We start from the raw sequence: 13,711 nt of genomic DNA on the forward strand, positions 1-13,711 counted from the left end.
AAAAGATTAGTGGTTGCCACGGGTTCAGGAGGAGGGCTAGAGGGATAGAGCACAATTTTAGGGCAGTGAGTCAATTCTGTACGATGCTGTGATGGTGGATACATGACACCATGCATTTGTTAAAACTCATGGAACTTCACAACCCTAAGAGTGAACCCTAATGTAAACGATGGGCTTTAGTTAATAAAAAGTAAGAGTCAATAAAAACAAAAGAAATCATGATGAAACATTAAAAAAGCGCAACCTCAATATAGCTGTTAAACAGTAACAAAATCTTTGGCCGATCCGCACCTTCTGTGACAACGTGGTCACCTCTGAGCTCCCCGGCACACTGTCCTCAGCTGTGGGCTCCCTGTGGATGGAAGTGGTTTCTCCTTCCCATGCAGTACGACCACCTCCTATCACCTTCTACAGCCTAGAGGGACTGTCACAGTTTGATAAGAGCACCTTGGAGGAGGCCCTTCTCAGAGTGATGCATGGGTGGCTCTGGGTCACTTGCTGGCGTTTGGTGTGTTTGGTCCCCTCTGCGGTGGTGTCTGCTCTGAAAGCCAGCAGCTCACTTGACAGGTGTTGCTTGGGAGGCCCCAGACCTGGGTTCTCATTCCTGCTGTGCTGTTAACTGCCTGTCAGGTTTTGGGCAAGTCGCTTACTTTACCATGATGGCTCTCAGCTTCTTCGTCTATAAAATGAGTGGCTTTCCCAGGGACCTCTCTGGCCCCTTCCAGCTGCAGAGCCGGACTGTGTCCGCATTGAAGCTTCTCGCACCCTCGTGCGTGGAGTGAACGTGTGCAGTGTGTGTTTCCCGGTACCCCAGGGCACTTGACACAGCAGAAACCCTCCCCGCGGGGCTCCCTCTCTGCCTCCAATTGCAGGCGGGGACCTGGAGCCCGACGTGCCCCAGCCTGGTTGCCCAGAGCAGGGGCTGAGGTTGGTGCTCGGTTTACACAACAGCTGCTCCTCTCAGCATTGTTGTTTCTCAGTCTTTCATGCTTTCATATCCCGTCCCAGCCCTGAACTCTCTCTTGGCAAAGAGTAACCCCTCCATCTCCCAAGATGTGCCCACACAGCAATGTTCTGGGTGTTTTCTTGGCCTGGAACTGAGAGGTGGCTTGGGGTGTTGTCATCACTACAGAACTCTAGGGCTGAGAGTTGGAAGATTTTCCTGGTAACTGAGGCTCCTGAGAGCATTTAGAAATGTTTTGTGTTCAATCGGTTAAGTGTACATCATGGGACAGAAGATACTCTGTACCTAGTATTGTGCTGTGAGCCTACCTGTACTTACTTTAAAAAATTCTTTAAGGACCTTGAGACATACTTGAATGAGAAGCTCTGTTAGATCTGAATGGAATCATGGTGAAGTACCCGATCAAATTCTCAACCTGGATATCAAAGTCAAATGGTGCTTTCTGTATATATAGGGGCCTCCTTCATCTGAAACTTATGGATATTCTTTTTGGTACTCCATTTTGCTGTTCCCTTTTGTCCTTAAAGAGAGAGGGCAGAGTATCTGCTTCTCTAATATTATCTGGCCCTCTAGCGCAATATTAAAAAATTAAGCCCCATGGGGCTTCCCTGGTGGCGCAGTGGTTGAGAGTCTGCCTGCCGATGCAGGGGACACGGGTTCGTGCCCCGGTCCGGGAAGATCCCACGTGCCGCGGAGCGGCTGGGCCCGCTGAGCCATGGCCGCTGAGCCTGTGCGTCTGGAGCCTGTGCTCCTCAGCGGGGAGAGGCCCCAGCAGTGAGAGGCCCGCGTACCGCAAAAAAAAAAAAAAAAAAAAAAATTAAGCCCCATGAAAAACAACTTACCCAGTTTTTGTATGTTGATTTTTTTTTTAGGACTTTGTTTAGAGAAGTTGCCTATTTCTTCTTCTACCAGTAATCTCCTTGTGGATCGGGAACAGGACGTCATCACGTGTTATGAGAAGGCAGGGGACATTGCACTCCTGTACCTCCAAGAGATAGAAAGGGTAAGTGAGGACCATGTGTTCGTTCAGTTGATAAGTTTTTAAAATTTCAAATCAGATCTCACAGAACTGTGGTCAGCCTCTGGAAGCCTTCAGCTTGTCTGTCTCTGGGTGCAAAGCTTTGCTTCTGTTCTTTAATGCTATGGAGAATATGGTGGTAAATGCGGCACCTTGTGAAAATAGATGCGTCAGTGTTTGGGAACCATTTTAACATCCTCTGAGCAGAAATGACACTATGCATCTGTTTATACCCTCAGTGCCCCGAAGCTGGCTACTCATTCCTGTTCTCATAGGCAAAACAGGTTGAGCTTCCTTTGTACTTGTGTGGATTCTGTACCAACACAGGGTACATCTGGAGTTTGGGAGGCTTTACCTCAATGGTCATGCCAAAGGGCTGCTGGGGACTCTCAACCAACCTGCTTGGAGCAGGCTGTGTTCCTTGAGACCATCTGGGATGGTTTTCTCCCAGCAGTCAGTGGTTTGCCTCTGCTGTGGGGAATGAAACCAGAAGCTGATCAGAGGGCCATCTGAGGAGAGAACGAGTGAGCAAGGCACCCTGAGCTCACGCCCTCAGACAGAGGACGTTGAAGGCTGGATGAGGCTGGGGAGCTTGGGCAGTTTGTCTGTTCAGAAGGATCGCTGTCTTTGGCTCTGCTCTTCACTAAGTTACCTCCTTCACTTCTCAGCGTTAATGTTCCTATCTGTAAAAGGAGCATGATAATGGTTCCTACTTCATGAAGTTCTTGTGGGCATTGTAAAAGGTCCTTTAAATAAAGGCATTTAGCCCAGATTCAGAAATGAATTGGATTCTTGGTAATTGACACTTATTTTTCCTAAACACAATAGCTCCTAGTCAAGTCCGCCCCTTGCAGAGCTTCCTGGTGTTCTAACCAAGGCTCGGTCCTGATATTTCCCCTTTCGGACCCAGAGGTGCATCCTGTGAGATTGTTTAAAATGAGTAGAAGTTCTGTGAGACTTTTTGAAAATGGTCAGAATCTTGTTTCCCATCAACTTATGGGTTCTCTGTTTCCTTAAGGATTAGAATAGAGAGGGACTACCAAAGTCTTGATAGTTTTTGTTATTTTATAAGTGTACAGACTGGAAGTAATTTCTTTCATAGAAATCTTTTTGTAGTGTGTTGATGTGGGTGGCAAGGATCAGAATTACCTTTCAAGAGCAGGGAGAGTAGGGTGAGAGCCACAGAGAAGAGGGGGAGAGGATGATGGGAGTGGTGTCTGGCCTGGGCCATACCAGAATGGTTTATACATCATGGTTCGCGATATCCAGGAATTCAGGAATATATTTGGCTGTCTTGCCAAAATGTTGTTCTATGAGAAAGGAATTATTTGTTATTCAGAACTGATGGTACGATCTTTAGAGAAATGATCATGCAGCTTGATTTTAAAATCTGCATGATTTTCTTTGTCTACCTCCCTGATGGCCAGTGCTGGGCAGCTGAGAAGTCTGCTTATGCCAGCTAAGCTGTTCTTGTGGACCCCACAGTCCTTGCCACTTAGAGGACCTTATTTTGCATTTTACTCTCTGTTGTCACGCTGGGGCTGCCTTCTCCTGGCTGGGAGAAAGGAGGTTCATCTGTTATGTGTGTCTTTAATGATGTGGGAATTGGCAGATCTAGATGTACTTCCTGTTGTGTTCCTTTATAACCACCTATTCACCACTGGGTTCTTTAGCCAGACCAGAAAGGAGACTCTCATAATCGTAGGATTTAAAATAAATATTTTTCGTGGTTTTGAGGAAACAGTGATCATAGGATGTTAGATTTTGAGAAAAAAATGGAGGCCCAGAAAGGGAGACCCCCAAGGACACACAGGAAGTTAGGGCCAAAGCTAAGATTAGAACTCAGCTCTTCTGACACCTAGTTCAGCATCACTTACTTCATTATCCCAGGCCGCTGCCAATAAATGTGGAACCCCGTAGTTTCTTACACCCTTATATGTAGAAAGTGCTCAATAAGTATTTGACCAAGCAAGCCATAGCTCTTAGTAGTGTGGGGAAGCAGCCTCACTCAGTGTATGGTTCAATTTCAGGGTATATATTAGATGACTTTCACATTTCTGGCTCTGATTTTCCAGTCTGAGTTTTCCTTCATGGGAAACCACTTTGGGTCTCCCCAGATCCAGGAAGCTGGGATATTAGCAATGAGAGAGATTGAATGAATGAAACATCTGTTTTGACTGTAGTAGATGCTCAATAAATTATCTGTGACTAATTAGAAGTCTAGGGGAAAAATGACCTTCCTTAAGTGACCACTGGGCTTGGTGGAAGTTCAGGGGTTTTTATGAGGCAAGACAATGATGCCATGCAGAGGAAGATACCTGTTTGGCCTTTTTTTTCTTCCTTTAACTTAAGTGACTTTTAAGAATTATGCTAAATTGAAAACAAATGTTAGGAAAATAAAATCTGAAGGAAGCAAAAGACTGGGGCAAGCTTAGGTAAATAGTGCTTTGCTTTTCTGGGTAGGTAGCCCTTTAAGTAGAAAACCCCACACACTGTTCCTGTGTTTGTTCTGCTGGGCAAAGACAGTCTTTCGGTGGTTTTTCCCCTCATTTCCCAGCCATTCTAAAGCGAAGAAACTTCTGTTTGCCGGGACCTTTTGGCATTTTATTTATGTGTTGCCTCTTAATGTCATTCACTAGCAAGGATAAAATTTGAGGAGAACTTTTGAGCACAGTTTGGAGTATTGTGGAAAATGTTTTTTCATAATCTGGAACCATCGATTTGTTTCTGCTGCAGCCGCATTCCTCTTCTAGTTTCTCTAAGAGTGGGTATGTTTAGCAACGTTAGTGTTGTTTGTTTCCTGAAGGGCGGGGGCTCTTCAGAAAGGGGGCTGACCTTGGCTTCCCCTCCAGGCGGCTAAGTTAAGTTGGGAGAGGCAGCAGGGCCCAGGGGTTAAGTGACGCCGGCGTTGGGATCCTGGCCTTGCCACCTCTTAGCTGTGGAACATCAGGCAAGTTACTCAACCTCTCTGTGCCTCCGAACCTCAGCTGTAAAATAGCAATAATAATTGCTGTAAGGCTGATGTGAGCATAAATTGGGTCAACTCATGTTGTTCCCAGTACATGTTTAGCACACATTAAATGTTCGTTTTATTGTCATTATCTGTTCCTGTGTCACCTGGCGGTGGAATCTTTCCTCACCTTCGAAGATTTCAGATATTTAGATGAAAATACGGAGTATTTTAGACATGCTGTTTTACTAAAAGTGTTAAATAATTTTAAAGAGATATTTATGGAGTAATTTTTTCAGGAGAACTTGGTTTTCCATTTCTTGCCTGGAAGCTAATGGAACACCATCTTGCCTAGAGTCCCCATATCATATCCGGGTTCTGAATCTCTGTTCACCCCGGCTGTTTGACCTTGGTCCAATCGTTTATATCTGTGTGCTTCAGCTTTCCATTTTCATGGCGGGATTAATACTGCCTTACTTGTCTGGGGAAGAAAACCAGTGAGCCACCAGTGTTCTCCACCCAGTATGATAGGAGCTTTCCATGTACTGTTCTCCCTCCTTGTTCCAAACAGGGAGGCAGGGCCAAAGGAAATTTGAATACCTGAAAGCCGTGTGCACTGAATATTTGTTTAGTGTTGTCCTTGTTACATTAGGGTCACAGAGACATCTGCTAATAATTTTCTCTGATAGTTTGTTCTCTGAAGGGGAATGAAAAATACCTCCAAAATTATGCATATAGAATAATTTAATCAAGTAAACCAAATTAGAATAGATGGACATGACATAGGTTGACCTTGATTAGTTTATCTTTGGATGGTGGCATTACACCAACAGTAAATAAAGTTATCTGCCCCACAAGAAGCTTCTAAAGGTGCAATGATAGGAATAAAGATGACTTCACCCTCGAATATCATAATATGAGCCCTGCTTTTGGCAAATGAAATCATCCTGTCTCTGTCCTTTGCATGCATCAGCCAGCCAGCTGGGTATGGCTTTCTTGAGCAGAAGCCACGCCAGGGTGGAACCTTACCTTCTGCTGACAGTTCATTTCTTTACACCCTATTTTAGAAAAGAAGTTAATGCTAAATTATGGGACACCCATAGTTTTTTTTATGGGCTGTTTCAGCGTTGAAGTGTTGAGAAATAGCTGGTGCCCAAATGTTGCAGGGCCCAGCCTAGACTTCATCTGTTCATCAGGAGCCGTTCACTGGTCATCGTGGTCAGTCCTTGAGTGGATTCTGTCCCCCCCACAGGAAGAACTTCCAGTGACACAGCTGAGACGTTGGATTCACAACTGGATTAGATTAAGGTTACTATGTGTCTTGAACTCAAACAAGATGTCCTAAGAAAAGTACTCAGGGCTACTGACACGGAAGGCAGGGTGTGACTCTGGAGGTCCATGTGGCTGTGCTTGAGGGTCTAAAACATGAGACCATGAAAAAAAGATGGATTCTCCCTTCTCTTCTCCTTCCCAATCCCTGCCTTTTCACTTAAGCTGAAGCAGCAGGTTATAGGTCATGGCTTAATGTAGTGCATCTGAATAAACTACTTCCTTAAAGAAATGTCAAGAAACTGACTGGCCAGTATGTTGCTCCGACTTTGAGGCTGCCATCTGACTGGCTGGGAGAGGAGGCTACAGCACACTTAAAGCTGAGTTAGAAAAGCCTGGAAACCAGAAAAGAACAGTAGCTTATTTTTACTTTTGTATGTTCTTGGTCAGTCTTTGCCCTCATAATTTTATAGCATTAAAGGGGCCTATATCTGTCTTTTTTCACTCAAGATTACATCAAAACTTCAAAGTGTTGTCATGGTTATGTAATATTTTACCAAGTGGATGGCCTCTATGGTATAATTCACTTATAGTTGGGTATAGCCTGTTTTTATACTGCTCTGGTGCCAGCTTCCTTCAGGTAGCTTTTCCCTTGTTTTGCTTTGTTTCCTAAGGGCAAATTCCCAGAAGTCGGGACATTTTTAACATTCTCGTTACTATATATTGTATCCAATTGCTTCCTACAAGTCATACTAACATCTTATACCTTTGGCCATACAGGAGAGTAGTGGTTGCTTCGCAATCTTGACGGGGTTGCATTTGTTTCTAAGTTACTTTGCTGATTTGCTAGGTGAAAACAGTACTTTGCCATTTTGGCCTGCATTTCTTTGACTATCAGTCAGGTTGAAATTTTTTCCATCTATTTGCTTACTAGCTATATTTCTTTTCTTTTTTTAAAATCACAGCATTATTGAGATATAATTCACATACCATAGAATTTACCCATTTAAAGTATTCAATTCAGTGGTTTTTAATATAGTCACAGAGTTGTGCAACCATCACCAATACTTAATTTCAAAACATTTTCATCACCCCCAAAAGAAACCCTGTACGCATTAGCAGTCACTCCCTATTTACCTCCAATTTCTCCAGTCTCTATAGATGTGTATATTCTAGACACTTCCTGTAAATCAGACCATACAACATGTGGTCTTTTATGACTGGCTTCTTTGGCTCAGCGTAATGTTCTCATGTTGCAGCACGCATCGGTACTTCATTTCTTTTTATTGCCAAATAATATGCCATTGTATGGCGATACTGCATTATGTTTATCCATTCATTATTTTATCGTTTATTATTTGGGTTGTTTCTACTTTGGGCTATTATAATAATGCTGCTATAACTTTTTGTATATAAGATTTCATGTGGACAAATGTTTTCATTTTTCTTGAGTATATTCCTGGGAGTGGAATTGCTGGGTCATATGATAACTTTATGTTTAACCTTGTTATATTTCCTTTTTGTTTGTTTATACTTTCTCTCTGGTTTTAAGATGTCGTATTATTCTTATAATTTGAATAAAGCTTTTATACCATAAATATGTTAACCCATTATTATGTTTGCTCTGAATGATTTCCCACTCAGTACTTTTCCATTTCTAAATTGTTCATACATTTTAAACCTATTATATATATTAGTTGAATCTGATTATCTTTTTATTACACTTATTTCATTGTTTTAAAGCTGAAGTACTGAGATAAATCTTCTCTAGGATATAAAAAGTTTTCAACCATTTTCCATTTTAAAAAAAAAAAACTTTTAATTTTCAAATCTTGTTGGAGAGATTTATTTTGGTGTATGATATTAGATATGACTCTAATGTTTTCCTCAAACTTCAGTACCACTTTAAGATGATCTTATCTTTCTTTTTTCATATTTTCTGTTATGTATTTTAAGTCATTTAATAAAATTTTAGACACAACAGTAATTTCTGAACTTTCCTATTTTGTTCTGCTAATCTTATATTGCACCAGTGTGACACTGTTTAATAAGTGCTTCTTTATGATATATTTTAACATCTGAAGGGATTAGTAACTACTTATTTTTCAGAATACCCTTTGTCCTTTTCTGTTGGTATTTCTAGATGCATTTTAGAATAATTGGGATTTGGTCAAATTTTTATTAACGCTATACATTGGTTTGGAGAATTATATTTAGTCTTTACTCACCTGTGACCATGATACCTCTTTCCATTTTGCAAGATTTTTGTTTTACAGACTTCAGTAGATGGATTGTATTCGCAGCTCTTTTCTATTTGTATTGCTTCGCGTATAGGATCATTTTTTTTCATTGTATTTTCACATATAGCAATGCTTTGGTTTTTAAAATTCAATTACAAAAATATTTAATGAGCGCCTTCTTTGTTCTGCACACTGTGCTTGACACCAGGGGCACTAGAAGAAATAAGCCACAGAGCATGTCCTCAGGAAACTTACTGTTTTCTGAGGACACAGGTCCATAAACAGCACGTGGGCTGCTTTGGTGGGGAACGCTCAGAGAATTCTGCAAGCCCAGAGAAGGGTCTTGGACCCGTGCGGAAGTTCAGGGATGGCTCCTGGAAGAGATGACACCTGAGCTGAACCTTGAAGGCTGACAAGGATAGGAATACAGGGTTATCAGCCACGATACTGAACTCCTCCATAAAAATAGAGTTGTTTCTTTTCATTTTTCTAAGGCTATGAACATATGGCAGAGGAATGATTTTTGTCATTATTCTTTCTTCCTTTCTAGTGTTTTCCACTTTATCTCTCTTTCATGCCCTATGTATCTCCAGACTTTTCTAAAACAATGTTATTATAAAGGTGGTGGAAAGTATCCTTATTTTGTTCCTACTTGAAGGTGATACTTTAATATATCTCCAGTAAGGGTTATAGTGTTTACATGCTCATTGAGTTTCTCATTTGCAGTTCATAACAATTATGTAGGTATATATTATTATCCCCATTAATCAGATGAAAACAGTGAAGATCTGAGAGATCAAAGGAGTTGTCCTAAGTCCACAAGTGGTGAGGAATGTCAGAACCAGACCTTGAACCTGGGCCTTTTGACCTAAAATCTTTGGCCCCAGCCCACTTTCTGTCATGCTTCCTCAGGTGTTGGGTGTGTGCTTTTGCCCAAGCAGGCTGTACTTGTTAAGGATACTTGTTGGCAGTCCTCTCACAGGGAAGTGTTTATCCACAGAAAAAGTGGTGGCTTCAACACTGCCAAACAATGCTCCTGCCCAGGCCCATGTGTTAGAGGCTCTTTGTGAGGAAGGGATTAAATCCAAGATACTTAGACTTCAGGGCAAACTCTGAGTTAAGCTATTCCCTCTCTCATCCACCTTGCATTTTTCCCATCCTGACTCATCCTGGCAGCCCTGACCTTGTCTTTTGGACTTTGTTCTGCAAGCAAATGCAGACTAATAGGACAAAGGGAGAGGAGTCAGACTGCAGAGTCAGGTAGACCTGAGTTTCAACACCAGCCTTAACACTCGTTAGCCATGTGATTTGGGCAGCTTGCTCAGTGGAGCAAAGTCTCAGTTTCGCCTTCAGTAAAGAGAGGGTAATAGTGTGCGTCTCAGTGGGTTTTTGTGGGAGAATAAATGAGATAGTCTATGTACCTACATAGTGCCTAATGCAGAATAGGTTATTTTCTTATTGCTTTTTTCCTTGCATTTCTTATTGGCCCTGCAAATTTATTCATTCATTCATTTACTATGTGTTTTATTCATTTACTACATTTACTATGTATATTGAATGCTTACCCTGTCCCAGACACTGCAGTAGACACTGGATATATTAGTAAATGGAATAGACATGGCCCCTGACTTTGCAGAAGGTGCAGCACCATGGAGGGAGACAGCCAATAATCAAGTAAAAAATACATTAATAGGGCTTCCCTGGTGGCGCAGTGGTTGGGAGTCCGCCTGCCGATGCAGGGGACACGGGTTCGTGCCCCGGTCCGGGAGGATCCCACGTGCCACGGAGCAGCTGGGCCCGTGGGCCATGGCCGCTGAGCCTGCGCGTCCGGAGCCTGTGCTCCATAACGGGAGAGGCCACAACAGTGAGAGGCCCGTGTACCACACACACACACACACAAAAAATTAATAAATGCATTGAAGGAATAGAATAGGATGCTGTGGGAGGGAATAATAGAGGCAGGCCTGCTTTATGTTAGTGCTCAGGGAAGGCCCTTCTGAGAAATGACAATCAAGCTGATATATGAGAGGTGAGAAAGAGCATAAGAGTAACACGATCCAGACTGTGTTTTAAAAAATTATTCAGGTTGCTTGTGGAAGGTGGAAAGGAAGTTAAGGTGCAAGAGAGGACATGGAGACTGTATTTAGGAGGCTGCTGTAGAAATCTAACAGGAAGTGATGGTAGCTTTGATGAAAGGTGTGGTTGTGGAAATGGATATATACAGACATTTGAGAAATAATTAGGAGGAAAATAGTAATAGATTAGATGTGAGAGAGTGTCAAGGTCTCAAGGCTCAATCCCCAGTGTCTGATTTGGGCAGCTGGCTGGATGACGTTACAGTCGCCCCTCAGTATCTGTAGGGGATTAGTTCCAGGACCCCCTGTGAATACCAAACTCTGCAGATGCTCAAGTCCCTTATGTAATATGGCGTAGTGCAGTCGGCCCTCCGTATCTGCAGGTGTGGAACCCGTGGATACAGGACCAGCTGTATTTATAAGATGGAGTGATAAATAGAGGCTTCAGTTTTGGGCTGAATCTGGACTCCTAGGAGTGTAATCATGCTCAAAGTTTCTCTGGGGTAGAAGTTATATGGCTTTTGTCCCAGGAAGGCATTCCAGGAGCTAGGAGGGAGATGCCCAGAAAGGGGCCCTTGAAGATGAGCCCCATCCCTGAGGTTCTGGTATAGAGACCCTTCTTAAGACTGAGGCTGGACCAGGAGAACCAAGAATTTCTCCCTTCCACCACCAGCCACATAACAAACACAGCACCAAGTACTACGTAACAGCAGACTACTACTGGGAAAGAGGCATGAATGTGGAGAGAGAACTCCTCTGTAGTGCAAGCATACAGAGACTGCTAAAAACTGAGGGTGGGATAGAAACACTGAGGAAAACCCTCTGGAATCCCAAGTCCCACAGTTAGCAGCCCAATGCTGGAGGAGTTTGAAGCCCGTGGTGCATTGGAGGTAACTATAGAAACAATAAAACCCAGCTCCAGCTCAACTACTGACTAGGTTGACTCAATCCCCAACACTTAGGGCCTGATAAGAGAAAAGGGGTACACATTTTCAAGTGTAAATATTATTTAACTCAGTTTATTTCTGTATACACAATTGTCAACAATAAATAAAAAATTAAGGGCTTCCCTGGTGGCACAGTGGTTGAGAGTCTGCCTGCTGATGCAGGGGACATGGGTTCGTGCCCCAGTCCAGGAGGATCCCACATGCCACGGAGCGGCTGGGCTCGTGGGCCATGGCCACTGGGCCTGCGTGTCCGGAGCCTGTGCTCCGTAATGGGAAAGGTCACAACAGTGAGAGGCCTGCGTACCGCAAAAAAACAAAACAAACAAAAAAAAACTATAAGATACATATATATACACACACAAACTGGAATAAACAAATCACTGTGACGAGCAATAAACAAAACCAAACCCAGAAATGACCCAGGTATTGGAACTATCTGATAGGAACTTTAAAATACCCATGAGTTATATGTTAAAGGATATCATGGAAAAGATATACAACATGCAGGAACAGATGGGAATTTCAACAAGGAGAAGGAAACTATAAAAAAAGCATAATTAAAATGCTAGAAATAACAAAACATGATATAAGAGATGAGGAACTTCTTTGATAGCTTTTAGAAGACTGGAAAGAGCTAAGAAAAAACTTTCATATGAAGATAGGTTAATAGAGATTATTCAAAGAGAAACACAAAAAGAAAATTAAAAAGAGTGGGAAAAAAACAGAACAGAGCATCCAAGAGCTGTGGGAAAATATCATATATGTATTTGGTGCCCCAAGAGGATAAGAGAGAGAAACTGGAACAGAAGAACTATTTGAAGAGAAAATGGTTGGGCTTCCCTGGTGGCACAATGGTTGAGAGTCTATCTGCCGATGCAGGGGACACAGGTTTGTGCCCTGGTCTGGGAAGATCCCACATGCCGCGGAGCGGCTGGGCCCGTGAGCCATGGCCACTGAGCCTGTGCATCCAGAGCCTGTGCTCCACAACGGGAGAGGCCACAACAGTGAGAGGCCCGCCTACCGCAAAAAAAAAAAAAGAAGACTTTCTTATGTTTAATTTCTTTAAAAGATAATCGACTGCCTAAACCAAAAATATGAACAATGTATTATGGGATTTATAATATAGAAGTAAAATGTGTGACAACAATAGCAAAAAAGATAGTGGAGGAAATAGAAGTATATTGTTATCAGGTGTTTATACTCTATATGAATTGGCGTAATATTACTTAGAGATGTTATAAAGATCTATATTATAAACCCTAGGGCAGCCACTAAAAAATAAGAAAGAGACATAATTAACCAGTTGATAGTGGAAATGAAATGGAATCATCAATCCAAAAAAAAAACAAAAGAAGAAAGTGAGAAAAAGGAACAAAGAACATATGGGACAATAAAACAAAAACTAGCAAGATGATTCCAACCATGTCAATAATTATATTAAATGTAAATTGTCTAAGCACCCCAATTTAAAGGCAGAGATTTTCTATCTATAAGAAAATGATTTAAATATTAAAACATAGGTAGATAAAAGGTAAAATTAACACTATGCAAACAATAATCAAAACAAAGCTAGAGTGACTGTATTATATCATAAAGTAGAATTAGAAACAAGGGATATTATAGGAGATAAAGGGAGATGTAATAAAAGGAGTCAATTCATCAAGACATAATCCTAAAAGTGTGTATACCTAATAATAGCGATTCAAGATATAGAAAACAAAATGTATAGAAGAGTTTATAACATTAAATGTGTATAGTAGAAAAGAAGAAAAATTTCAAATCAATGATCTACATTTCCAACTCAAGGAACTAGAAAAAGATGAACAAATTAAAGCCAAAATAAGCGGAAGGAAGGGAATAAGAACGATTAGAACAGAAATCAGTGAAATAGAAAACAGATAAACAGTAGAAAAAACTAGTGAAACCAAAACTGGAGTCTTAGAAAAGATCAATAAAATTTGTGTAAACTATTAATAAGCTGAACAAGAATTAAAGAGAGAAGACACAAATTATCAATACCCAGAAAAAAGGAGGCACTTCTATAGATCTATAGACATTGAAAGGCTGTAAGGGAAAATTATGACCAACTTTATGCAAATAAACTTGATCATTTATAGAAAATAGACAAATTCCCTGAAAGACACAAAGTACCAAAGCTCACTCAAGAAAGAATAGATAACTCAAGTGTACCTATATGAATTAAAGAAATTGACTTTATCATTAAAAATCGTCCCATAAAGAAAACTAC

General features: G+C 41.5%; 1 protein-coding gene across 9 annotated transcripts in view; it reads left to right on the forward strand.

The window, feature by feature from the left end:
* The window catches only part of TTC7B (tetratricopeptide repeat domain 7B), a 237,783-nt gene that overhangs the window by 55,432 nt on the left and 168,640 nt on the right, over positions 1–13,711 (forward strand). For 8 of the 9 annotated variants that reach the window (XM_073800124.1, XM_033850722.2, XM_033850723.2 and 5 more), the window contains one exon: positions 1,837–1,967. In XM_073800124.1, coding sequence (XP_073656225.1) covers positions 1,837–1,967 — 131 coding nt within the window. Of the gene's footprint in view, positions 1–1,425; positions 1,457–1,836; positions 1,968–13,711 lie in introns of those variants that run through there. The other variant, XM_073800121.1, reaches the window with a different exon arrangement.

Source organism: Tursiops truncatus, chromosome 2 (genome assembly GCF_011762595.2).
Source record: "Tursiops truncatus isolate mTurTru1 chromosome 2, mTurTru1.mat.Y, whole genome shotgun sequence".
Lineage (NCBI taxonomy): Eukaryota > Metazoa > Chordata > Mammalia > Artiodactyla > Delphinidae > Tursiops > Tursiops truncatus.